Here is a 27,833-nt window from a genome sequence, read left to right on the forward strand (position 1 = left end):
TATCAGAGGTCTGAATGTCGTCTGTGTTTTGGAGCCTCTGGGTAGGTTTTTTTTGTTTGTTTGTTTTTGTGAATTTTGACAATGAATCAAGAGCATTGGACAAAATTAGACTTCTGGGTTATGAAAAGCTTTTCATTTCCATTTTTCTTTTTTTAAAAATCGGAATTCACCAAGCTTAAAAATCCCGTTTATAAATATAAAAACAATGTAACAATTAAAAAGAAGAAATTAACAAAACACAAAACTACATTCGCAATCAACACGAAGAATCGCGAGTATTAATTACGATATAATTTTATTTATATTTTGTTTTTTTACAAAAAAAAAATAAAAAAAAGGTTTTGGCGTCAACAGAACCGTTTATAAACTACTGATATCCACGACACAGGGACAAACAATTTCCGAAGTATTATTCCATTAAGGGTATTTTTACAGCCCCGAAAATTCAAATAAATTAAAAACAATAATAATAATAATAATAATAATAATGATGATAATAATTAGGGATGTTTGTGGAAAGTGGTCGCAACTGTACTACGAGAAATAAAAAAGTATGTAAATGCATGTTATGTTAACGGATTGTCCAAACTTTATTATTATTATTATTGTTATTGTTATTATTATTATTTACAATTCACGTTCCTCTATCTTGCATGTTCGTTTTTGTTGTTATTTTGAAGTATTTGAATGGTTGTTTCTGGTCATCAGACAGCTGAAATCTGTCATTTTTGGTTTGTCGGACCTTCAATTCCTCCTTTACAGCCTCTTTTGTGTCCACACGCTGCGCGAGGCTTCAGCAGCAGTCATTTGGCTTCGTCTCGATAAAACTTTACACAACTTTGCACTCAGGTTTGTCCTCTGGGGGATTTTTAAGAAACGCGTCCTGCTGCTGGTCAGTTGTGGCTCGTGGTAGTCCTTCATGAGGATCCTGATCCGTTCACCGCTGCGGTGTGGGTCTCGGTAAGGAGGCAGAGAGCGGGGACATGTGCGTGGACAGATGCGGGGACAGTTGGGTCTCAGCTCCACCCTGCAGCAGAACTCTGGGTACGAGGGGCCTCTGCAGTGCCGGAGGTACCGCTGTGGGTCCTCTGTATAAATACAGTCCCGCTGCAGGGTCCAGACCAGACACCAGGCTCTGTGGGTAGAAATATGGCGACGGGAACATCCTCTGAAGAGCAGAATAGTTTCCTGCTTCGGCAAGCAGCTCCAAACCGACTGCCGTCTGTCGCTTCCACTTTGTCCTTAATCATTAAAAAAAAGGAAAAAATAAATCTTTATATGAACCCTGTTGGTTTCTTTTATTCTTTACGCAAAAGTAATAAAGTTTCGTCTTATAAACTCTTTTTTTTAAACCATTATAGAGCTTTTAAACACTATAAATGTTTATATTTGCATGCGTTAGTTTTATTTTGTTTAGCATGTGTTAATCCCGTCTATCACTCAGCAAAGAGCCATTTTCTGATCAATAATTAATCATTCTAGCAATTGTGTAATTACAGCTTGGCGGCTTAATTATTCATACGCACGCAGTAATTTATTATTCATGCCCAAATATGTGGCTTCCTTCTGTAGCCTGGCAGTTCGGTTTATACAAATGTTACAGCAGGGAAATTTTCATTTCATGCGTTTTTTTTTTGTTTTTGTTTTTTTGCAATAAATTGTACATTGTTATAATTTATAGTTTGTATTTATATGAATATTTTTTATTTTTTTAACGAGCCGCTCAGAGGTTTGTATTGAGAAGCAGACTACATGCACGACTTGCACGTGTTGCTCACCTGCGGTTCTGATACCACGTCTTGACCTGCGTGTCTGTGAGGTTGAGAGACGCCGCGAGCTCCATGCGGTCCTGCACGCTCAGATACTTCTGACGCTCAAAGCTGCGCTCGAGCTGCGCGAGCTGGTGGTCTGTGAAGGCCGTGCGTGCTTTCCGGGGCTTCTTCAGGCGTGAGGACGGACTCTCTCTGCTGCTGGAGATTTCCCTTTCGGGTTCATCTTTAGCTGCGAGAGAGAGAAATATGAGTTTAACTAACATTTCGGGGGAAAGTCTCTATAAAAGTAGATTCAATTCCTCTCGATTTTTTTTTACTTTTTGATTAATTTTTTTCTGATTAATTAGTGCAAATTTGAGTCAGAATTAGACAAGCAAAAAATAATCTATTTAACTGGGTTTCAGGAGGATGAGGAGCTCAAAAAGTCTACAGAGTAAAGAATTGTAATTTTTTGATTTATGAAACAAAATTTGCAGTCAGTCCAGAAATTTCTGCACTTAAAAAAGTGTCCTATTTCATTATATCTTCGGAAAAAGTTACATAAATAAACCATAAAGTAATATTTTAAACAAAGCATGTTGTTTCAACGAATTTATATTATAATTAATAAGAAATGCTTTATTTATTTACACGCAATTAAATGAACTATAATTATTATTTAGTTTATTGTTCAGTGTTTATATTGAAGTTTATTTGAGCTGCAGTTTTGCGTGTTACTGCTTAATATGCGTTTATTTAAAACAGGTGCTTTTTAAAAATTGGTTATAAATAATTTACTGTACTTTAACGAAACACTGGAGGATTTAATTAAAATGTAAAAAAAATGTAACATCAAAAAGAAAAACTGAAACGTTTTAATTGTTACATTGTGTGCTTCATAAAAATGTAACCGTTTTAATAAAGTTTTGATTTTAGGGGTTTCGAGTTTCGATTATAGAGCATTTATAATAAAAACAACAACAACAACTAATAATAATAATAATAATAATAATAATAATAATAATAATAATAATAATAATACATATTTTACAAAAAACATTCTAAAATAAAATGCACAATAAATATTTTTTTATTACTTCAAGACAAAGATTACAAAAAGCTTTATATATCAAACACTTAAAGCGAATTTATTTTTGGAATTGATTTGGAATGATAAATAAGACAAGTTCAATAAATAGAAATGGCACAAGTACTGAGTATTTAATAGGAGAGAAACATCTACAATTGTAGTTTTTTTGTTGTTTTGTTTAATGAATGTAAAATTATGATGAAACATTATGCTGAAGTATTTTCGGGTCTGGTTTTGTCTCTCACCCCGGTATTCACTGTCTGATGATGAGTTGCTGTGCAGTCTGTCGGTGTAGTCCTCGGTCTCGCGCGCTGAGTCTGCGCTGTTGGTGTAAGGTGCGCACGCGGCGAGCGGCCTGCAGTCCGCCAGAATGTCCCGGATTAAAAAAGAGGAGGTCACTGTTCTCGGCTGAGACATCACTAACGGAGACCCGGGCTCAGAGTCTCGTCTTGGGGACGGTGGAGAAGAGCAGTCACTGTCTATCTCTGAGCGCGTGCTGGACGCCGGTGAGCGGCAGTCTCCCGTTAAAGTGCGCGCTGTGGAGACTCGCGGACTCGGCGGTCTGTGCGATAGCAAAGAATCGATCCCAAAACTTGAGCCGTTTGTTGGCACTTCCATTGTACAATAAACACAGCGACGAGAGAGTGAATAAAAACAGTGCTTTCACTCGAGCATCTGCGCATCAGGTGACGTGTAATCAGTGTCCTGCGTCTGGATCGACCTTTAATCGAGAATGAGCTTGATGTATTTATCCTCTTCTTGAGAAATCGTTTAGATAAAAGATAAAAGTAGTAAAAGTATAAATAAAAGTATTTTCCAAAATCCCAAGACTTTCTCCTAAATTGTTCAGATCCGGTAATACAAGTGCAAACCAATCTGTGTGAACCAGAACCGGAACAGCATGATGCTTTCAGCACCATGGACAGGCACCAGGTACTGCACCACTAATACGCCAAATCGACCGAAATCTCCGAAATCGTCTATATGTCAGGGAAAAAGTGCCGTGCAAGTCGTGAAGAGAAGGACATTCAAACTTCTGCGGTGAGTGAACCAGCGTAATAGCGCGCAAGAAGGCAGCGATCTCACAGGACCTCCGGTGACATCCTTTCTTAAAGAGAAACAGCCAATCACACTAGAGAAGGATGAGTTTAAGGAGCTCCGTTACGCGCGTGTCCGGAGCGCCACGTCCCGATTGGCTGATTTTTTGCTGTGGGTGTTGGGTAACTGATTATAGACATGTTGAGGGAGGGGTAGTTTTCCTTTAAAAACACACACACACACACACACACACACACACACACACACACACACACACACACATATATATATATATATATATATATATATATATATATATATATATATATATATATATATATATATATATATATATATATATAACCTTCAGCACGAACAGACTGAGCACTGTTTTAAATACACCTGCAAAGTACTGTACAATTTATAAATTAAATAATGTATATCTCACTACATATTCATTGGTCATGAAGTGAAACCTGTAAGTAAAAAAAAAAAAAAAAAACGATAAGTAAAAAAATTAATTCCTGAAATGAAAGTACTTCTTGTTTTCCTGGCTATGAGTAATGTAATTTATTCACCAACTATTAAACATAACAGCAGGGTCACAACTTTAAAAGTGTTGAAAAATATTCACACTAACAAAATTAATAATCGCAAATTCTTTGGGATTTGAATTATTTAGTAAAATGTATGACCCTAGATCATTTCTAACCATAACCTAGTCAGAGTATTTACAAAACTTTTAACATTTATATACTTATAACATTTTTAAATGAGAGTACTGCAAAAAAAAAAATGAGTCTGCAATTTAAAATGTATGATTTATTGCATCTCACAAAAGCTTACATTACATTTTATATTGACAATATGAAAGTGAAATCACTAATACTGTCTACATATACAGGCTGTAAGACAAAATAAAATCTGATCTGAAGGATAAACTGGCAGATTATATGGATAAGAATTGGTCTGTCAGTCCACATTGTAAGTGCCCTGTCCCAGCAGCCCCCGTCTGGCTACTGAGTCCATGTTATGTGCAGCCAAGGCCTTCCTTCGTGCTTCAGAATCTCGAAAGGTGTCCAGAGCTGGTCCAATCTACAGGAGGTGGAAAAGAAATAATCACATGACACAAGAGTATAAACTCAGTAAAGCACAGTGAGGTCTGTGCAACATGCTTCTGTACAGGCTGTCTGGATGTCCTAGACATGGTACACTAAATTGGACTGTCAGTAAGGATTCTCATGGAAAAACAAGTCTCTTGGCTTGTCAGGGAATAACAAACTTTTTGCTGTGTAGATGTTAGGTATAGTGCAGGCTGCTACTTTTATAATAGCAGACAGGTTCAGGGGAAGTCTTGGCTGAAACATGTTTTTGTACAATGTGTTTGAGTGTGAGTGTGAGTGTGAGTGTGTGTGTGTGTGTGTGTGTGTGTGTGTGTGTGTGTGTGTGTGTGTGTGTGTAGGGGGGCATCACAAGAACGTGATGAAGTGCAGTCATTCTGGTTTGTGTTCTGCTGAAGAAGAGCTAAAACATACACTTATTAACCTTGTAAATATGAAAAGTCTTACCTATTCATGTTTAATCAGCCAATCATGAAGAAATCATTCAATCACAGTGAATAAAATCTTCAGATACAGACCAAGAGCTTCGGTGAATATTCATATCAAACAACCATAGGTAGAATTTAATGCACATAACTTGGGTGCACCAGAACACTACAGTGACTGAAATAACCATTTACAACAAAAGTGTCTCAGAGCACACAACTCATTAAATCTTAAAGCTATAGTGCGCATAGGCTAATCGTAATTGCTTTCAGTGAGATTGTTGTGCTTTAGTATAATAACTGTCTGATTTGGAAGCCATTCAGTCTCTTAATAAAAAATATTCAAGATGATATAAACAAGTCGTTGAAGGTGGCAAATTCTCCTCACAAACATTAATTCCAGTGAAGCAGCCTGAACACTGTCAAGGAGGCAACAGGAAACTGCTTGTCAGTCGTGAGTATATTATTCTGTTTTCCTAAATGTTAAAAGCAAGCTTATATTTGTAACACATCTGAAATGCTTGATAGATGCTTCAAACGCTGCAAACATTGCTTCACTAAGCTCTCTTATCAAATCTAAGGGAACAGCTTGTTTAAAGGAGACAAAACCGTCACTGTATCTCTACGGTTTATTTATATAATTTCCTTGTTTTGTTGTTTCTTGCATTTTTTTCTAGGAATCCCTTCGTCTCTCTCCCTCTCGTTTTCTCTCAAACAAGTTTGGCACTTCAGTGTATTTCTTTTTTGAATTACAGAACAAGAACAAGCGTCCCACCAAAGGCAGAACGAGAAAGGCTTGAAGGAGAACTGCAACACAAACAAACAGATGATGGAGGGGGAAGCAGAAAAAGTGTTGCACACAGGAGATGCAAACGTCGAACCTCGAGCCATCGAGAGCGCGAGCTGACAGGCCATAATGAGTGGAGGTAAATCTTTTATAAGGTTAACGTTCCCTCCTCACCATCAGCTGTCATACAAGGCAGAATTTAGCGCAATGAAAACAAGATGCAAGATACCCGCCACCCCCCACCCCATCCAACCCCTCAATCCCCAACACACTCATTAGAGCCGACTCAGGCTGGACGACAGGACGGGGGAGACCGCGTGCACCCAGCTACGGGATGTGTGGATAAATTTCAGAGAAGATGCATGCAGACAGGATGGGATGAAGGTGAAATGAAAGCAAGGGAAGAATAGAGGTGTAGGGTGGCAGACAAGAGCTAGTGTGTGCATGCATATGTATGTGGAGGTGGGGGGAGGACTGTGTATGTTTTGTAAGCATGTGTGTCCTTAGCATGTGTGTGCGAGAGCCGGGTAGCTCAGCAGGAGTCTGATTCCCTCATAATTGGAAGCACTGGGTATTGTCAATGGAGGATTTTCAAGCTTCACCAGCAGCCAGAGCTGTCAGGATGATCGGCTGCACGACAGCGCAAAAGACCAATGGAGAAAGAACACTTTTGATTTAATTGGTGGCTTGAGCCGGGCAGCTGATAGGGAGGGTGAGAGAGCTGGACTACTCCACTGGATGTGTGTGTGTGTGTGTGTGTGTGTGTGTGTGTGTGTGTGTGTGTGTGCACGTGCGTGAGTGTGTGTGTGTGTGTGTGTGTGTGTGTGTGTGTGTGTACAGCAACAGAATCTGGTAAGAAATCATTACTTTCAATTCATATTTTTCTCCCATGCGTCCTATGACCTCAAGCTGTCTTGTCAAACACACACACACACACACACACACACACACACACACACACACATACGGACAATAAAGTCATTATGCATTTATCCAGTCTTTGCCCCCATCAAATCCAGGCTTGTGTATATGAATTAAACACTAAGAGCAGATAAACTAAGGATTATCTTTGCTGATACACACCTCGCTTACCTGGGCAAACCATTCAAATAATATATAATACTTATATATAATTTTCTTATATATTCCTACTTAGTAGAGATCAGCACACCTTAAATACAAGGTAAATGTAGAAATATGTGACTCCTGAATCACTATTCAGAGAACGAGAAGGCTGAGTTAACACTGAAAGTCTTACCTGCTGGAAGCGAGGCAGTTTCCATGTGGATGGTGGTTCCTCCAGAGGGCGATTCTTGCGGAGGAGGGTGGTTCGAGTGTCCTGATTCCTTGTTAGTTGAAACTGTGAGAAAGAAATAAGTTAAAAAAAGATATACAACTTGATAAATCAGGCAATGTAATGTGATAGCTCACTGCCGTGCCTAGCATAAGTATGCATGCCCTTGGATTTTCTGCACAACTACACAGAAATAAATTCAACTGGGGATTTTATGGCATGAATCCACACAAAAGACTATATATAATACAAAATTAGAGGGGAAAAAAACAGTATAGTCCTCAAAAGTATTTACAATAACAAAATACACTGTAAAAGTGGTTAGTGGATATGTTTTTACTCCATTTACTGTAAAACTCTAAAATAGAAGTCATTGAGTTCATGAAGCGATCAAAACAAGTTCAATCACTGTTTAATTATAAAAAATATACTCAAACTGTGAACCACAGCACAGAGAGACAGTAGATAAAGTGGAAAAAAACATGCAATAACCATGACACTGCTTAGAGTGACGAGTAGAGTTCAGCAATTTACTGTATTTGAGATGCTCATCACCCTGATTATATATGCTGTGATTTTACCTTCTTATTCTGGTGCTCCAGCAGTGCTCTGTCTTTGGCCAGTTGCTCCTCTAACCACCTCTGGCGATACCTATACTCCAACAGTGCTGAGATCGGAGTGGAAGGCCTGTAGAGAATAAATAAATGTGCTTTTAGTTGATCGCAGCATCCTTTCCGTCCTTTCTCTATTCTTTATGCCCATCTAACCGTAAGCGACATTGCACACCACACCACAGCTGAGTAATTGGGGCCTGTGATATATCTTACTTATGATCTCTGGTAAGATGCCGATCTGGGCTCCACCTCCTGCTGTTCATTTTATTGCATCATTAGTACACACCACATGTCTCAGTGAGCACTAGATAAACATCCTGATGACTTTGGACAGAGACAGCAAAGAAAGCCATCCAGGCCACCATTTCATCCACGAATGGAAAATACCACCAAAACACTGGCTAAGAAGGGTGTGTTTGTTTATTGCTACCTTTTTGTTAGCAGTGAAACACTGAGAAAACAGAGTTTCCACAGATACACGACTCTACATTTGATATTATGAATACCTGATATATTAGCCAATGTTATTGTTCAGTGTCTATGAGTGGTGTTTCCTAAAAATGTTTTATTTCAACATTTTAGTGAGCAACATGTAAGAAATAAAACATACTGGCACATGCTGTTAGTAAAATATTCAGTGACAGCATGATGAAATGATTTTTCGCAACATCTTGAGGTTTTCTATTCCTTTTATGCTACACCTTTTATACAGTTGCAGAGATCTAGCCTTTTATTGTTTCTGTTCTTTTTGTTTATATTTAACAAACTAGGTAAAAGACAGGTATTGGACAGCAAGTGACTGTAATAAAGTTCTGTGGACAGATCTACTGAAGAACTAATGTAAGAGGGAGGACAGAAGAGAAGATGTCAGCAGACTGCCTCACACTGACAGTCAAACATGGAGGGGAAAGCTTAATGGTTTGGGGTTGTTTTGAAGTAGGGAAGGTTGGACTGTGGCTCGTTGGAACCTACGTCACCATACAACAATGATCCAAAGCATATGTTCAAGCTCTGTAAGAATAATTTTACGGAGCAATGAGTTGGCTGGATTGTTGTCTATCATGGAATGGCCTGCCCAGTCACTGGACCTCCACTGCTGGGCCTTGAGAAAGCCCTTAACGTTTATCTGTTTCGCTGTATAAATGTAACTATTAGGTGCTCTGGATAAGGGCATCTGCCAAACATCATAAATACAAACAAGTACCGGTAACCAACTGTCAGAATCAAGAGTTTGTATAGCTGTTATTCATGTTAGGATTTTTTTTTTACAGTGAAAATAAAGTTTAACGTTGGTACATTTATATACACCGACCAGGCATAAATTTATGGCCACTAATCATGCACAACATTATGACCACCTGCCTAATATTGTATTGGTCCCCCTCAAAACAGTCCTGACCCGTCAAGCAATGACCCTGTCGCCGGTTCACCACTGTTCCTTTCTTGGACCACTTTTCATAGATACTGATCACTGCAGACCAGAAACAGCCCACAAGAGCTGCAGTTTTGGAGATGCTTTGACCCAGTCGTCTAGCCATCACAATTTGGCTCTTGTCAACCTCACTTAAATCCTTACGCTTGCATATTTTTCCAGATTCCAACACATCAACTTTAAAGACAAACTTACTGCCTAATATATTCCACCCACTAACGGGTGCCATGATGAAGAAAAATCAGTGTTAAGCACTTCACCTCCAAAATGTTAAAATAACATAATGTCATGCCTGGCCGGTGTATTTGATTGGTCAAATAATTTAAATTACCTAGTACCTGTTGCATATAAACAAAATGACTATGCACTTGTCTCTCAAAAACACTAAAAGACTAAGTGTTTTCCAAAATTTTGGCAGGCACAGTATATATACAGTTTTAGTTACCAAAGAACAAAACTCCATATGTTCAGAGTTACATATAATGTCCTTACACTATCAAGAGCTATAAATCAATTAATTATAAGTCTTAACCATAACAACAACAAAATAAGTTACATGTTTTTCTTATAACTATAACATCAACATTTCTTACCATTTAGAAATTTAATTTGAATTAGAATAAAGAGATATTTTAGTAATATATAAATTATTTGAGTTATTTTTATCCAATGTTATCTAACAATGTCCAGTCTGATTATTTATTTATATTACATTTTTTATTCTTAATTTCTTATTTCTTCTATTTGCCTAAATCTGATGAATAATGTTTTTTTTTTTGACAAAATATGTTAGATCTTTAACAACTAAAAGAGAATTAATTATCACTGGAGCCAATTAAAGTGATGAAGATTATACTCACAAGAATGTATAATAATCCTGATTTTTATTTATGTATCGTCATGTTGCCCTAGTTTTTAAATGATTCAAAGTGCAACCTCCAGTGGTAAGCTAAATTTTACAATGAGCATATCAGTAACTTTCCCCAGTGTGTGTGTGTGTGTGTGTGTGTGTGTGTGTGTGTGTGTGTGTGTGTGTGTGTGTGTGTGTGTGTGTGTGTGTGTAAATTTGTGTGCATGTTTCTGTTTTATACATGTGAACATACACCATGCATAGTGTGTATTCTGCATTATACATGTAGAGTGCACAAGTAAATATGGCTGGGGACACTCTGCTTCCATTGTAGCACTGCATCATTAGGGCTGACCTTGGCATTGGTGAATAGCATTTGATGGATAGAGAACAGGACCAAACAAGTCCCTGAGGAGCCATGATCTTATCTTTTATTGCTCCATCCCTTCCTCCAGACTGAACAGACACACGCCGGGTGCTCTCACACCCCATGCATCAAGCGTGGAATAAATATGACACAGAGTAATGTGTGTGTGTGTGTGTGTGTGTGTGTGTGTGTGTGTGTGTGTGTGTGTGTGTGTGTGTGTGTGTGTGTGTGTGAGAGAGAGAGAGAGAGAGAGAGAGTGAGTTCATGTGTGTTATTATTTTTGAATAATTCAGCTCCGCTGCAACACCTATGTGTTAGAGAAGGAAAAAGTAAGGGTAGATTTATAGAGAGAGGGAGCTCGAGGCAGCGTTCGCTCTGGTTGCTGCTGTGATAACCCTGTTTGTGTGTTAACTACAATCCGTGTGTATCTATGCACACAATCTCAGTCACATGTTTTCCTCTGTTGTTTTTTCTCTTTTCTCTTTCCAGAAACACACTGTCCCCCAAGCCACTTCTCTCTTTCAGTCTCACGATTCAGGAGGTACCCCCAGGAGCATGTTACACACTATGAACACCCATTTAACTTTGGTCTCCAGAAAAGATTCTGATAACATGCATAGTAAATAAGTAATTCAATTCAATTTAATTAATTATTTATTTGTATAGCACTTTTACCTGGAAATTGTCTGAATGCTGCTTTACACACATACTGTGGTAATAAAAGATGAATTGATTGTTCTTTATAATTGTTTGTCCCTAATGAGCAAGCCCATGTAGCCATGTACCCAGGATCTGACCTAAAACCAGTGTGTGTGTAAAAAATGTACACTCTGCAGAAACATGTAGTGTCTAAATATCATTAAACTCTTTATGTAAGAATAAATTCTTACATTGAAATAGAAGGAAATGAAAGAGAAGGATAGAGTACACTTCTTAACGCAGCGGAAACCTGTTATGTAGCTACATAATTCCTGAGGATTTAAATGTATTTCTGAAAAAACATCAGGCTCGCAGTTAAATACTGATTAATAATTTACAATCAAACTTTAGAACACACAGTTACCTACCGTGTAGGAATGCCAAATGTGATGCCTTCTGGTATTTGCACTGGAGCATACTTGAAGACTTCGGTAGCCACTGGGCGCCTGATATCATGAGTAGCACGATACTGCTGCAACTCTTTGGCCGTGACCAGGCCGCACTTTACACCTTCACGATTCAATGCCACAAAGTCCCTCTCTGTCTTCCCGCACTGAGCAGAGTGGGAGAAAGACTGCACAGGAGCGTGCCAGCTGGAAAGTGCTGAGAGTAGAGAGACACAAGCCAGAGATCAGCCGAGCAATAACCATACACATGATGACAGATAAATAATGTTAAATGTACTCATATTTTGGAGTCACAGACCGGATACAATGGTCTCTAGTATCTCTCTAGTATCTCTATAGTTATACAGATGAAGTTAAAGAAAATTACAATTAATTTTTCCAACCATGTATACAAAGCTCCGCCCCAAAATATATATATGTAGTGCTTCACCTAGTATTATTATTAACAAGCACAGTCACAATGTCACTTTTTTAAGCGCACTCAGACATTTAACTACATTATGCATTGAGCATTATGAGTATTTAAAAGGGTACTTAAAAGCATGTCTAAAAAAGTTTTTTTGTATTTAAAACATTATTTCACATTGTTTGTACAAACAAGAGACCTAAATACATCCTTTAAGGCCAAAAGTCTTTTCAAGTTTTAACTCGCAAAAATATGCAGTTATATTGATTGGTTACTATAAAGGCAGCATATCTTTCAATTGTTTTCTTATTAGTCTCGAGCGTCTTTGAGAAATGTATTTAAGTTAATAAAAACATTTATAGATCAATCACAGTATTCATTCATATGAGCCTCTATGTAGGTTTGGTGATTTATTTCGGGAAATTAGGGAAAGTTTTTTTCACATAAACTACACAAAAACAAAATTCCCATTCTCTGTTTTTCTTTAACATTTCACATTTGAAAAGAGTCTTTTGTCTACTGGTAATTACAAATATATTGTACTAAGTTTAGTAAAAAGCTAAATTATCAGCCATTAGAATACAAAGATTCACATATATGTATTTTTTACATACAAGGTCCTTTTTGTTATCAAATCTGCCAAATATGCCTGAAATACATTTTATTTCTGGAACTAAATGAACTGTATAACTATAAAGCCTGCAACATTTTCACTTTACATATGCATTTTAGTAAATAAGAATCATCATTAAATTGTTCTGATTGTTCCACAGAAGTTTAAAAAGTTTAATCACTTACCCTTTGCTACTCCACCATCTTGGCGGGTGGTCACTATACCATAAACAAAATCTGGTCCTGGAAAGGTCAGTCCTCTAGATATAGGCTTCCCAATTTTAGGCTGTAAATAGTAAGAAGTAAAAAAGTTATATAACACACACAGACACACATACGCATGCACAGACAAATCAATATATTTCTCTAATGTATTACATAATGCACAATGTAAAGCAAAGCTCTGCGAGATGAAACTGTAATAGTTTAGGATGATTGTGGAACTTGTGGAAAAACCTTAAGGAATTTTGATTACCCTGAAAAGGAACAAACTTAAATGGACTAAACTTATACATTTGTTTATAACTGCGTAATCACTTTAAAGCTGCATTGAGACAATGTTCATGGTTAAAAGCGTTTTACAAAAACTAAATATGAATCGAATTGAACGATAAAAAAATTTCAAATGCACTGTTTTCATTTTAACTCTCTATATGTGAAAATAGATTAAATATCACTGGACCCCCCACAAAGGATCCCCAATCTGCAGTTTTAAGAATACCCCTCCTGCACATCATAAAGGTAATGGTGACTTGTGGGTAGTGACCGAAAGCCACAGGATCTGCAGACCTTTTCTGATTTACACCCAGACTGACCTGTCCAAAACCTTTGGTTAACATTTTTGCTGAAACATATTTCAATCTTTCTTCACTTTTAAAAGGCCAATTTTGTGGGTTTGCGCCACTGTGCTGTGCTCGACCAGCCCTTTAATCCTCTCAGCAATTTCAATCTGCAGATTGTTTTGAAGGGATCATTTAGAGATGCTTGAAGGAACGTGTTGACTGCTGGCGCAAAACGGCTAATCGGACCCCTCCGAACATTATTGTCCCTTTCAGGGCCAATAAAGGCCTTGAAAGAGAAGAGGACAACAAAAAAGGCAAATCAGGAGGGGGATTATGTTAAGCAAAAGCTCCTTTTATATTCTCATTTACTGGTGATCTGTCCCTTTATTGTGTTTTGATTAACCAGGCATGGACCTGCTGAAAAAGAAGGGAGAATGGAACTGCTCCACAAGTGGGGTCAGTGGGAGCATATTATTCACACAGTCTTAAAGGGACAGAGAATAGGGCACATAATCATCCCTTAGTGAAGACACCCCTTCTGTCTGTCCTCAGTCTATTCCCTCTCGCTGGTTTTAATTTCGCCACGCCTTTGTCCCAGTCTTACTCGTGTATGCTTTTAGGATTTGGCTCAGTTAAGCTTAGCTTAGCACTGACCCTAAGAGTTTATCTGTGCAGTCTATGGTCACATCACTCTCCAATTTTCTCTCTCTCTCTCTCTCTCTCTCTCTCTCTTTCACACACAGACACATACAAACACACACACACACACACACACACACACACACACACACACACACACACACACACACACACACACACACACACACACATTCAGGTCCTCATATTGGCCTATCTTTACACAGGCTGTCTCTTTCAGATGACATCTGTGACTGTCTAAGCAAGATTTAGACATTTAGACAGTCATAATCATCCCACTTGTGGACTCCAGACTGCTGTGTGTCTTTTTATTACCAGCCCAAATTTACTTTCACATATCAGCTTATTTTCCTTATTAATCAATCAAATTTTGTTATAATTATTTAAACAGTTAACCACTTAATTCACATCATTTAAAAACAAACAGTTACCCAGACTCAGACGTCTGGATAAAATAAAAAGGATTTGTCTTTTAGTTCAGGGGACATCAAAATTGCAATATACTCTAGATGCTTTACCTAGAACTATAGATAAACATGTTACTGTATTTTAGTCTAAAAATAACTAGTACTTTGTACATGCATAACGTCGTGCAATTATTTATTCATTCATTCATTCATTCATTCATTCATTCATTCATTCATTCAACTAGTATATGCCTGGTCAGGGTTGTGTTCATAGGATCATGTGTTCATTCTGCTAATTATGGGGGGAGGGCAAGAGAATACACTTTAAATATTGTGTAAATTCACGATGAAGCTCCGTATACACACAAACACACACACACACACACACACACACACACACACACACACACACACACACACATTCATTAACATTGAGGAGCAATTAAGTGTAGTTAATCTGCCTATTGCATGCTTTTTTGAAATCACATCCCACATGGAGGAGAACAAGCAAAACTCTGCATAGACAGCAACCCGAGCTCAGGATCGACCTGGGGATGCTGGAGCTGTGATTAAGCAATGCTACCCACTAAATAAACAAACAACTAACTAAATAAATAAATGTGAAAGAAAAAGAAAGAGGCTGGAAAACAGAGATGATCATCCTAAGATTCAACACACAGTGAGCCACGAGCCAACGTCTAGATTATGTGGTTTTTGGAAAGAAGGTCTCCAAAATGTGCCTAGTTTCAGCAGCCGCAAAGTTTGGTTTAATCCATTTGGTTATTGCCCCTGAAGCCTCTCATATCGTCTGACTTCTCCCTGACAGACAGGCACCAGGAATTTCCTTTCCCGAGTCCCATACTGAGATGAGGAGTCGATGGTGATGATTAGAAGATAATGGCGAGTAATGCGTCCCGATCTGTCTGCGCTCATTCAGATCAGCGCCATCTGGTGCCTGGCCAGAGCACAGCAGGCTTAAAACTAATCTCCAGCTCCCACTCAGAAAGTGGGACTGCATTACAAATAATAAATCCTATCGTTATATTAGAATTCGTCGTTGTTTGGAGATTATTGGTTTTCGCATTGGTTCTCTTTTACAGACTTCATGGAAATGAGCACAAAGATTAAAGAGTGTTTATAAACTTATCAATTTATCTATTATTACATCCAGCAAAAAGGCATTCAAATATTGATTTTCAGTAATAATCATCTATAATAATGATACAAAGTGTCAATCTGTGTTTTTGTTTTGTCTTCAAAGTCTTCCTTCCAATCTATTCAAGCCCACCAACCCCCAAAGTCATTCACACACACACACACACACACACACACACACACACACCCACACATGCACACACACATATTATGAGTGCCTAATCCTAAACCTCTGGGCATAATTGATGAGATGCTTCCAAGTAGAAAAGCAGCTAATTGGCATCATGTGTCTGGGTTACCTCATGCAGCAAATATGCGTATATAATGCATAATGTTTGTCAATAACTTTCACTGGTTTAGAAAATAACTATAAGATATGTTATAGAGTTAGGCCTATATGTATATACGTGCTTGATGGCATTTCTAAAAATAGACGGGAAAAAAAGGTAAATCTAAAATTACATGAACATCACACACCCCTAGTTGTTGGTAAGTTGGTAAATCACAATGATATATGCTTGTACCTTTAATTACTTCCTCATTACTCTGATTCATCAGGTACACACTCATTATGTCTCCGAAGCAATGTGACGTGTACGCTCCTGCACTCCCTCAGCTATGATAGACTGCACATGGGCAATGGTCACTTTATGCAGCTCATTTGCATGGGGTTATTTATTACGTGAGCACTTTATGGTTTATGCATTTGGCTTTGTGCTTATGTATCTGTGTCGCTGGGTTTGCACTTACCCAGGGCCCAGCTGGATACCATTAATAATGAACCGGTGCATCGCTGCAGCATCTTTATGAAAGATGAAATAGTTTGGCCTAAGAGTTAGTGAGCTTGTGAACCTAAAAACATTCCTGATGTGCTCTGCATTTATAAGATATGCAGTATTTTTTAGTTGCCCTTAATATAAGTTCAACTTGATTATGTCTAAGAAAGCTTCATGTCACATTGAGAAACCTGATAGAATTTCTAGCTTTTTGCAGGCTGTGTATGATGTATACTGGATTTGTGCTTCGATAGATGCGGTACATTTTGTTTAAGTACTGTATAGATGTGATACACAAATCGTCTTCTTTCTCCTGACACATGATACAAAGAACATTGTACTTAAGCTAATGCTAATGAGTATGAATAGGTGGCTGCGAATTAGACCCAGCAGGTCCCATTCAAGTCACTGGGAACAACAGAAGCTGCCCCCCTGGTCTCTCATTTACTGGCCATCAGGGAACGCCGGCATGAAAATGGGATGTATTGGCCATGCCTCATCAAAAGGGAATTAAGTGACGAAGAGAAGAGAAGAGAAGAGAAGAGAAGAGAAGAGAAGAGAAGAGAAGAGAAAAAGAGAAGTTTTTGTTCAGCACCATTTTATCAACAAATAAAATGCGCTTGCTTAGACATAAAGACAAAGCTCTGGTCTAGACACACATGCTACTCCATACAACTTCCAAGTCCAATCCATCTCTTGTGCACCCAGAGAACCATTAGCACTGATATATATTACTGTGATATATGCCTCCTTTCCCAGTGGGACAGCCATACATCAAAACTGCCTAAAGCACACAAAACTTCACTTATGATAAACCGCTCTTTGCCACTGTACCAGGAATCCCTCAGCAGCATGCATGTAAAACACAACATGCTCTTACAGTATTGACCTGTCACAATACATCCTATTTTTGGATCGAAATATTTTGCTACCAGGCAGCATGGCCCAGCGTCTTTTTTTCCCAAATAATTTTCATTTGATCAAGCATTCTAATATTACATATTAATAAAGATAGTAAAGTTATAGTAATGTTTCCTCATTGCTAATATTTTTTAATGTTTACAGTTCTTACCTATGAGGCATGCGGGATTTGTCAATTTTATTGGGTAAATTAAGCCAAATGAATTCTAATTCAGTTTTGCTCACCATGGTTGCTCATTACTAAGAATATATAGAAAAAAAACAACATACCATTGTGTTGTACATGAACAATAAAACAAAATTTCATATTCAGCCAATAAATTGTTTTTGTATTTCTTTTTGCACACAACATTCTGTATTCTCTAAAATCAATGCATAAAATGTAATTTTATTTATATAGCACTTTAAACAGTGGACACTGTCACAAAACTGATACCCTTGATGTTGTTTGGATCATTTTCCACCATTACTTTAATCTAACAGTATCTGTGTTCTTTCTAATCAACTATGTATAGATTCCTCTATAAGATCTGTTTTTTGTCGAGTAATGAAGAAGTTCCCGCAACCTTTAACCGGAGCGAATCTGTTGTTGGGATCCAACCTCTATCACAAAACACATATAGTCTTTGGAGGTCTGATGGTGAATGCTCTTACTACACCTCGAAACCAAGTCACAAGAGAGAAGAAACAGAGAAACATCAGGCAATGCCAAAGTGACAAAAGCCTTAATCCTCACAGATGACTGCTCTATTGTTCCAGAGCAAGGCCAAAAGCTGTAGCTAAAACGGCTCACAATTGTAACGAACGAGAAATCCTTGATCTTGTGGGACTATAGCAACACGCACACGGTTCATTATCATAGTCATTTAAATACAGTAATCCTATTTTCTGCATCAGTCAGAAGGGGCATATCAAATAACCCTGGAGAACGGTGAGAGGCAGAGGAGGGGTGCAACCAGGCAAAGACCAGAATGGCTGGAGGAGTGTAAACGGATGGAAAGGAGGTGGGTGGGGTGTGAGGGTTTTTTTTGGCCATGTCAGGACTTTATGTTTAAGTAATGCTTATAACGAATGGAGAAATGAGGGATTAAATTGGCTTGTTTCATCCTCCCTTCTGCTCCACTGGAAGAGTTGATGAAGAATCAATGAAGGCTATGCAATTAGATGCAGCAGCATATAAAAAAGGTTTGAAGAAAAATGGAGCTAAAAAAAAAAGGTGAATCATTGAATTCATAGAGGTGCACAGTGTTTTTAAGTTAAGGAAAACAAGTAGATTGCACTTTGCCTCTCAGTCTGGATGAACTTGAGAACCATTTGAAGACACTACAAGTACAAAGGTTTGTGGATACTTGACCATGAGATTCATATGTGCTTTTTGAACATCCCATTCCACACGTAGTCTCTATTTGGTGTTAAAGGAACCTCCACTCTTCTGGGAAGATGTTTCACTTGATTTTGGAGATTTGTACTTATTTAGCTACAAGGACGTCAGTAAAACCATGTACTGCTGTAGCTGAGGTGAGGAGGCCTGGGGTGCAGTCAGCATTCACATTTATCCCAAAGGTGTTCAGTAGGGTGGAGGTCAGAGCTCTATAGAGCTCACCTTGTGGACAGGGGCTTTGTAATTCTAGAACAGGATAAGGTCTTCTAGTTCAAGTGAACGAAAAAGAGTTTGAGGGAAAAGCACATATGGCTGGAAAAATCTGATTTTCCGATCATTTTGTCCTTCTATGTAGAGTATTTTAAGGCGCGTGATTTGAAGAAATATACTGCCACCTGCTGCTTGTATTATAGAAATGTATTTCTAAAGGCAGATGGATTTTTATCTGAAATAAATAAATCTATATTGTATATATTATTACTCGCAGAAGCGTGGAGTAAATGATAAAAACGTACCTTTAATAAAAGAGGATTGTTGGCCATTGAGTCTCTGAAAACTCCGATATGTACAGAGTCCATATCCAACTTCCTGCTCGGAGATTTTGATAGCAAAATAAATAAATAAATAAATAAATAAATAAATAACAAAATGTTGCAAAGTTAACTTTTTTGTTTTCACTAATTATATCAGGGTAAAGTTACCCAGCATGTAGTTAACACTGTTACCTGGTCGAGCTGGTGGCAAACCCGGGAGACGTGCAGTAGTCACTTATTTTATTACTTTCTGGAGATAAAACCATATCTTCGATACAGTTTGTATCTATTGTTTCGGTTGTAATTTTTCAGAAATAAATACGAAACTAATTTAAATTGTAAATAGTCGGAAAAGGAAACCTGCAACTCGCCCCACAGGCTTTTCGCGTCCTTTCCCCGTTGTCATGGAGACGTGACGCATGATGTATGACGTATGGTGGTGGGGGTTTTTTTTTATTAAAAGAAAAAAAAAAATCTAATAAAACAATAATTGACTTTAGGATGGCCACAAAAATTGAATAGATATAGAGTGAATTCAGATATTTTGAGGGTTTTTTAATTTTAAGTCTAAAAATTACATAACATTTTAAAGAACCATCATTTAAACAATTTAATGACTTTTTCGTACTTTAAAACACATTTTTATTTTAGACTTTTTACTAGATTCATCTTCTGTGACATTAAAAACCTTATTTATTAACAGCATACGTGAAAAATTGATCAACAAGTAACATGGCAAAGTAAAATGAATTCTTATTAAGAGGTTGTTCTGAGTAACATTTAATAATGAATTTATTCATATGATAACAACAATGTTTATTATTTATTTTCAGTAAAAGTAAAAATCGCAGAGAAAAATAATGAACATGTTTACCAAAAGTCTTTAAAATGAAATTAACTCACTACATTCTCTGCGTATTCAGTTTCAGGCTTAACAGCATATATTTCCCAGCATTAATTTTCTTTTCTACTAAAAGGTTTATTATAAATGTAATTATTTATATATAAACCATAAACATAGGTGTTTAATAAACTCAGTCATGCATCATTTTCTTCCTTCACTTTTCATCTCCTTGTATTTTAAGTTCTTCCCAATAAACACTGGATTTTGTATCTAATTAATGGTTATTTTCTAGTTGCTTTGATTTACTTTTGAAGAAATCAAGCAAGGATTGACAAGAACATGCATCAGACTTAAAACACATGTCACACATATACATATATACATGCATTCAATATGTAAACAAAAGTATTGGGACACCTGACTGTTACACCAACAGGGACTGTAATGACATCGCATTCTAATACAGACTTTACTAATACAATACTAATTCTGAGATTGGAACTATAACAGCTTCCTCTCTGCTGGGAAAGCTTCCCACAACATTTTGGATTGTACCCAGGTGAATTTCTTCACATATATCGAGGAAAAAATGTGTGCGGTCAGACATGGCTGTTGGACGAGATGGCCTGGCTTGCATGATGTATGACGTATAGTGTTCCGACGTAAGGTGTTCCATTCAAGTTCATACTAATGTTGTTTTAATGGGCCTGAGGCCGAGGCTCAGTGCGAGCCACCCAAATTGTTCCACACCAAACTCAGCCAAACATTACTTAATGGAACTTTCTTTGTGCACTGGGGCACAGTTCTGATTATATAGACAACGCTCTTTCCCAAACGGTTTTTAAAATCTTTCAATTCCAGACCAGCACAGGATTACTGATACCTCAGAAGCATGTTTGTCCTGAAAAGAGAGAGAGAATGAGAGTAGAGGGGGTGACAGGGAGAGGGACTACATAATAGTTAAGAACACTGTGTGTTAAAGTTTGTATCACAGTATGGTTGGGAATGGGACCTGTGCACAACACAACATACAACAAACACAACAGAATACAGACACGGAATAGTAAGGGATGTAACACTAGATATGAAAGCACAACTAAAAGGAGGAGACAAAAGGTAGCTCAGACAGGGATCTATGAGCTAAAAGACGGCCCACCACACCATCATCAACAAACCTGAGTGAACATACAAGAGTGGTGAGATTAGAGCGTCCAAACAAACAAGTTCACCAAAACATTTTATAATCATGGTTCCTTTCATATCTGTTCCTTTATCTAAACAAACTTATTCACAAAAGGCTTGATTAAACAAATATTTATTCTCAACTTGAACAATAAGACTGTATCTGAGTCCCAAACACTATTTGGAAGACTCTGTGGTGCTTTGCAAGATAAAGCTTTGCAGTCTTTACTATTTGAGGTACCAACAAATAGTCTGCAACTTTGACTGAAGTTATTTAATAATTATTGTGAGATGTGATAAGAAGTCAATGTAAAGTGAATAAGCAATGGCTGATGAGGTCAAATCTTATGATGAAGCTGCTGAACAACTACTACATTTGGTTTAAAGAACATCATGGTGAGGAAGGTCAGAAACTTTACCTTTTTTGTCGAACTCACACCCATCATCTTACTACAAGGCTCATAATAGACACATCTAGACCATCTCACTGACCCTGCTGTAGAAACAAGCCTCCCACCCATCAACACCATGTTCTACAGAGGGAATATCAAGCACATCTGTATCTGTACTTTTAACTTCTTACATTTTTAAAAGAGGCTTGTTACTTTGATTGTAAACAATTTGGTAAAATTCTAAATATTTTTTCTTCTCATTGCGTGCATCGGCCCATTAAGCTGTTTCTTGTCATTGCATGACTTTTTTTCAGCCTACCACTGGTATATTATTTTCTGGCTCTCACAGACGTGGCTAGCATATAAAGTTAACAATGAGCAAAGCAGAAGGCATAAAGAAGTTTGGGGTTAACAAGGATGAGACAGAGGGAGTCAGTGATGTAAACACTGTAAACAGAAACATTCCTGATCACCTGGTCATCATCTTTTCTCTGATTGTGTTTTATTTGGTGGTTATTCAATCAGGATTCATTCATTAGATAACAAAATCTGAAATTCTTTTGTATTAATATATTAATATGATGTGAGTACACTTTTGCCATTTCTAAAGGTTACAACTAGTGAGTTCATTTAATTGGAGGGATAGCCAACATCACTCTTTCTAAGACTATCACATCCTGCTGCATCCAGAAGCACAGGCCAAACTCTCCTCGACCATCATAATGGCAAAGCATGCAGATAGACATAGAGCCCCCATCATATCTGGGTCATGACCCAATTCAGGACACCATTATCTGTCTATAACTGTGACAGATTCCTTCCAGATCTGCTGTCCCAGTTTAAAATACTATGTCATGGTGAGAAAGACCAAACAATATACCTGGCAATGTGCTCAGGGATGTGCAGACCAGCTGACAGATGTTCTCACTAACATTTTTAAATCTCTCTATACAGTCCATTTGTTCCTACATGCTGCAAGTCCACCAGTAATGATACAAATCATTTGTCATCCATTATATCAGCAGAGGTCAATGACATCACTGACTCCAAGACAAACTTCATGTTTGCACATGGTTAGAGAATCTCCCAATGCATCTAGGACAGGGGAAACACAAAGGGCATGCTGAAGAGCATCCAGGTAATGACCAAGTATAGGATAACATTGCCTGCTTGTAACAGCATACCTTCTGTGAACAAATTGGTTTAAAGACCCAGCTAGAAATCTTTTAATCTGAAAATGTTATTATAACATTACCAGGCAGTAATGTAATGTTTTAGTGATGTTTTTAGCTGGTAGTTTTATTTTTGTTCCCCAAATGTTCTTCAAAAAGGCAAGATATCATTCTTTAAAAATAAGTACTGTTACTTTGATGAGATATTACTTAAGTAAAGTTACCGGTCTAAAAATCTACTTAAGTAAAACTAAACGTAGCTCATTTAAAAATGATTTAGAGTAAAATGTTACTTCTTTTAACAGAGTGTGGGGGAGTTCTAATATAGCTCAAACAGGACGAAGGTATATAAATCTTAATTGAAGGAAAACCTTTTCAAGTTAAAGTGCAATAACAAGAAATAAATAAATAAAATAAAACACTACAGTATAATGTAAGTTATGTGCTTTCTCAGCAAAAAAAAAAAACTGGTATGATTCAATTCAATTCAATTCATTTTTATTTGTATAGCGCTTTTAACAATGAACATTGTCTCAAAGCAGCTTTACACAGATAATGTGGTGATTAAATGTAAATATGTTCTTTGTAAGTATGTTTGTCCCTGATGAGCAACTGTGGCAAGGAAAAACTGCCCGAGATGGCAAAGGAAGAAACCTTGAGAGGAACCAGACTCAAGAGGGAACCCATCCTCATCTGGGTTGCACCAAATGTCCATTTGAAGCAGATATGCAAAGTTGCGGGGTACAGTGATGATGATCAGAAGCAAACTGCACTCCTGAGTCAGTGCAGCAGACCGCCGACACCAACTACAGTCCAATCCGTCCTCAAAAGCACCCGTTCTACTCTGGAATTATATGGAACCACCCAAGGTGTTGATGAGAGACCGTCCCGAGCTGCACAGAAGTGTGAAGATCCACGGAGGGAGAGGGCAGGAACAGTGGTCACTGGAGCCTCAGGAGCATGTTTAACTCAACCGAAAGAGAGAGAGAGAGAGAGAGAGAGAGAGAGAGAGAGGGTGACGGGAAGAGAAGGATATGGATTATTAAGTGTAACTATTGGTGTATGAAAGTTAATGTCACTGTGCAGTTTGGACTCCGGCAAGACTCGCTATGGCAGCATAACTAAAAGGGAGAACCAGAAGGTAACACAGACATGAGGGATCTCTGGGATGAGGCGACCCACCACACCACCGTCAACAAACCTGAGTGAGCGTGTGAATGTGAGGGGCGACAGCATACATATATCCCAGTTCACCAAACACTCTATATCCATGCGCCCTCCAGATCTGTGCCTTTACCTAAGAAAAATCTACTGATAAAAGGCTTGACTAAATAAATAAGTTTTCAACCTCGACTTGAACACTGAGACTGTGTCCGAGTCCCGAACACTGATTGGAAGGCTGTTCCATAACTGTGGGGCTTTATAAGAGAAAGATCTGCCCCCTGCTGTAGTCTTCATTATTTGAGGAACCAACAGATAGCCAGCACCTTTTGATCTAAGTAGGCGTGGAGGATCATACTGGTACAGAAGTTCACTCAGATACTGCGGTGCGAGACCGTTGAGTGCTTTATACGTCAGTAGTAATATTTTATAATCAATGTGAGATTTGATTGGGAGCCAGTGTAGACTAATTAAAACAGGGGTGATGTGGTCGTATTTCCTAGATCTAGTGAGGACCCTTGCTGCTGCATTCTGGACTAACTGAAGCTTATTTATGCACTTACTCGCACACCCAGACAGTAAAGCGTTACAGTAGTCTAATCTAGAAGTAACAAAAGCATGAACTAGTTTTTCTGCATCCTGTAACGACATCATATTTCTAATTTTAGCAATATTTCTAAGGTGAAAGAAGGCGATTCTGGTGATATTATTCACGTGAGACTCAAAGGAAAGACTCGGGTCAATAATCACACCAAGGTCTTTGACAGCTGTACACGCTGAAACAGAAACACCATCCAGAGATGCTACATAATCGGAAAGTTTATTTCTAGCTGCATGTGGTCCTAGTAAAAGTACTTCCGTCTTATCTGAGTTGAGCAGAAGAAAGTTATTAAGCATCCACTGTCTAATGTCCTTTACACACTTCTCAACATTGTTGAGCTGATCTAGCTTATCTGGCTTTGCTGAAATATACAGCTGTGTGTCATCAGCATAGCAATGGAAGCGAATCCCATGTTTATGAATGATTTCACCAAGAGGCAGCATATATAAAGAGAAAAGCAGTGGGCCCAAGACAGATCCTTGAGAAACACCAGACTTTACCTCATAGAGTGTGGAGAACTCACCATTTACATCCACAAACTGATAGCGATCAGTCAAATAAGACCTGAGCCAAGAGAGAGCTGTTCCTAAGCTGCACTAAGGTCGAGCAAAACAAGTAAGGAGACAAAACCCTGATCAGAGACCAATAACAGGTCATTTACCACCTTAACTAGCGCCGTCTCTGTGCTATGATGAGGCCGAAATCCTGACTGATACATTTCAAAAATGTTATTCATAAGCAGATGTGAGCATAACTGCTGTGCTACAACCTTTTCTAAAATTTTGGATATAAAGGGAGATTTGATATCGGTCTGTAGTTGGACAACTGACATGGGTCAAGGTCAGGTTTCTTAATAAGGGGGTGGATAACTGCCAGTTTGAAGGATTTAGGTACATAACCAGTGCTAATGGAAGAGTTAATTATTTTTAAAACAGGTTTGATTACCTCTGGAGCAATCTGTTTAAAGAAACTTGTAGGCAAGGGATCGAGAAGGCAGGTTGATGGTTTTGATGCGGAGATTAATGAAATTAAGTCACTCTCATGAATAGGAGTGAAGCTTTGTAGTTGATTGTCCGTTATAATGACACTGCTGTCTACAGGGTTACTTGTAAAATAATTTGGATTTATATTAACCGTCTGGATTTCTTGCCTGATGTTTTCAATTTTATTATTAAAAAAGTTCATGAAATCATTACTACCTATTGATGTTGTGCATGTGAGTGCAGTGCTTTTATTTTCTGTTAATTTTGCTACCGTGCTGAATAAAAATCTAGGATTATGCTTGTTATTTTCTATGAGGGTGGAGAAATATGCTGATCTGGCAGCACTAAGAGATTTTCTATAATTTAGGAGGCTCTCCTTCCATGCTATTTGAAATACTGTTAATTTTGTTTGACACCATTTACGTTCTAGTTTTCGAGTGTTCTGTTTTAAGGTGCGCGTATGATCATTATACCACTGTGCTTATTTTTTCTCCCTGAACATTTTGGTCTTAAGGGGAGCTACATCATCTAGAGTGTAACGTAACGTTGTTTCTAGATGTTCAGTGGCCCAGTCGAGCTCTGCGGGGTCTGACGGAGATCTATCTAATATCGTAATATCGGGAAGATTATCAATAAAACGCGCTGCTGTAGCTGACATGAAAGTACGCTTAACACGGTAACGTGGTGACGTAGAAATGCAATGACTAAGGCAAATTTTAAAAGAGATGAGATAATGGTCTGAAATAGCTTCAGACTGTGGAATTATGACTACGTTTTTTATTTTTAATCCAAATGTTAACAACAAATCGAGAGTGTGTCCACCACTATGAGTGGGTCCTATAACATTCTGATTAATTCCGACTGAATCTAGAATGGACACAACTGCTGCTCTTAAGGAGTCTTCCTGATTATCAAAATGAATATTAAAGTCTCCAACAAATAATGTCATTTATGATAGTGAGAGAAATCAGAAATGCAGATTCAGTATTCAGAAAACACTTTGACTGGATGCTGCATCCTCAACAAACGTGGTTATATAGTAACCACACGTTAAAACACTGCTATATAAAAAACTGCCACATTCTGACAGTAACATGCTGTTATTTCATTAAAACTGTCAAATACCATAAAAAAACAATGCATTCTGAGTAATTATGTTGTTTTTGAAACAGTATACAGTATACTGTGAATTAACAGCGTTAAGAGTCGACACTCAGAGACTGTGTCTGAAATCACACCCTACACCAGGGGTCACCAACCTTTTTGAAACTGGGAGCTACATCTTGGGTACCGATTAATGTGAAGGGCTACCAGTTTGATACACACAGTTTTCAGTTTGATCTGAAATAATAAAATTTGCTTAATTTAACTTTTATTATATGTTATTATTAATAATTAATTATATTCATCTATGTGAAGACACTGATCATGTTAATTATTTCTCATAATAATCATCAACAATGATTTAACAAAGTAGGAAACAGCTATTTTTAAAAAAGGCCCACGGGCTACTCATGTGGTCCTTGTGGGCTACCTGGTGCACCACGTTGGTGACCCCTGCCCTACACCCTCATTCACTATTCCCTACATTAGTTTACTAGTATAGTTCACTTGACAGAGTGAATGAATGCAAAAAAAAGTGAATTCGGACACTGATGAACACCAGCTGTTAACAAGCAGAATCACTGAATGAAAGAACAGGAAACAAAGCTAACATACAGTCACAGCCTTAGAGAAATCAACTGAATTAAAACAGGATGATTAAACAACTCCAAAAACAGCATTACCACCTTCACTTATTACAGTTTGACTTTATTTCTGTCATTTATCTACAAAGCATTATTTGAGACTTAACAAAAGTTTATATTTGAGTTAAAAAAATGTAGTTAGACCTCACCATTTTGGAGATCAGTGTTTGCTTTAGTTGGGCTTTTGACCTGGACTTCTGTTTGCAAAGTCAATTTGTTATAAGAAAAGTCAAGAGAAATAATTG

At 37.8% G+C, this 27,833-nt stretch overlaps 2 protein-coding genes across 2 annotated transcripts; both read right to left on the reverse strand.

The window, feature by feature from the left end:
• Nucleotides 1–384: 384 nt before the first annotated feature.
• Nucleotides 385–3,973, reverse strand: barhl1a (BarH-like homeobox 1a). Its single transcript, XM_046842031.1, has 3 exons — nucleotides 3,087–3,973; nucleotides 1,779–2,001; nucleotides 385–1,241 (listed from the first exon to the last, which is right to left on the reverse strand). Exons 1-3 carry the CDS (start codon nucleotides 3,457–3,459, stop codon nucleotides 938–940), a joined length of 900 nt encoding a protein of 299 aa, XP_046697987.1. The 5' UTR covers nucleotides 3,460–3,973; the 3' UTR covers nucleotides 385–937.
• Nucleotides 3,974–4,706: 733 nt separating this feature from the next.
• cfap77 (cilia and flagella associated protein 77) lies at nucleotides 4,707–19,912 on the reverse strand. The gene is made up of 7 exons (XM_046841928.1): nucleotides 19,698–19,912; nucleotides 19,488–19,560; nucleotides 13,080–13,179; nucleotides 11,837–12,071; nucleotides 8,088–8,193; nucleotides 7,471–7,572; nucleotides 4,707–4,974 (listed from the first exon to the last, which is right to left on the reverse strand). The coding sequence occupies exons 1-7, from the start codon at nucleotides 19,769–19,771 to the stop codon at nucleotides 4,852–4,854; spliced, it is 813 nt and encodes a 270-aa protein (XP_046697884.1). The 5' UTR covers nucleotides 19,772–19,912; the 3' UTR covers nucleotides 4,707–4,851.
• Nucleotides 19,913–27,833: the final 7,921 nt, after the last annotated feature.

Source organism: Silurus meridionalis, chromosome 27 (assembly GCF_014805685.1).
Source record: "Silurus meridionalis isolate SWU-2019-XX chromosome 27, ASM1480568v1, whole genome shotgun sequence".
Taxonomy (NCBI): domain Eukaryota; kingdom Metazoa; phylum Chordata; class Actinopteri; order Siluriformes; family Siluridae; genus Silurus; species Silurus meridionalis.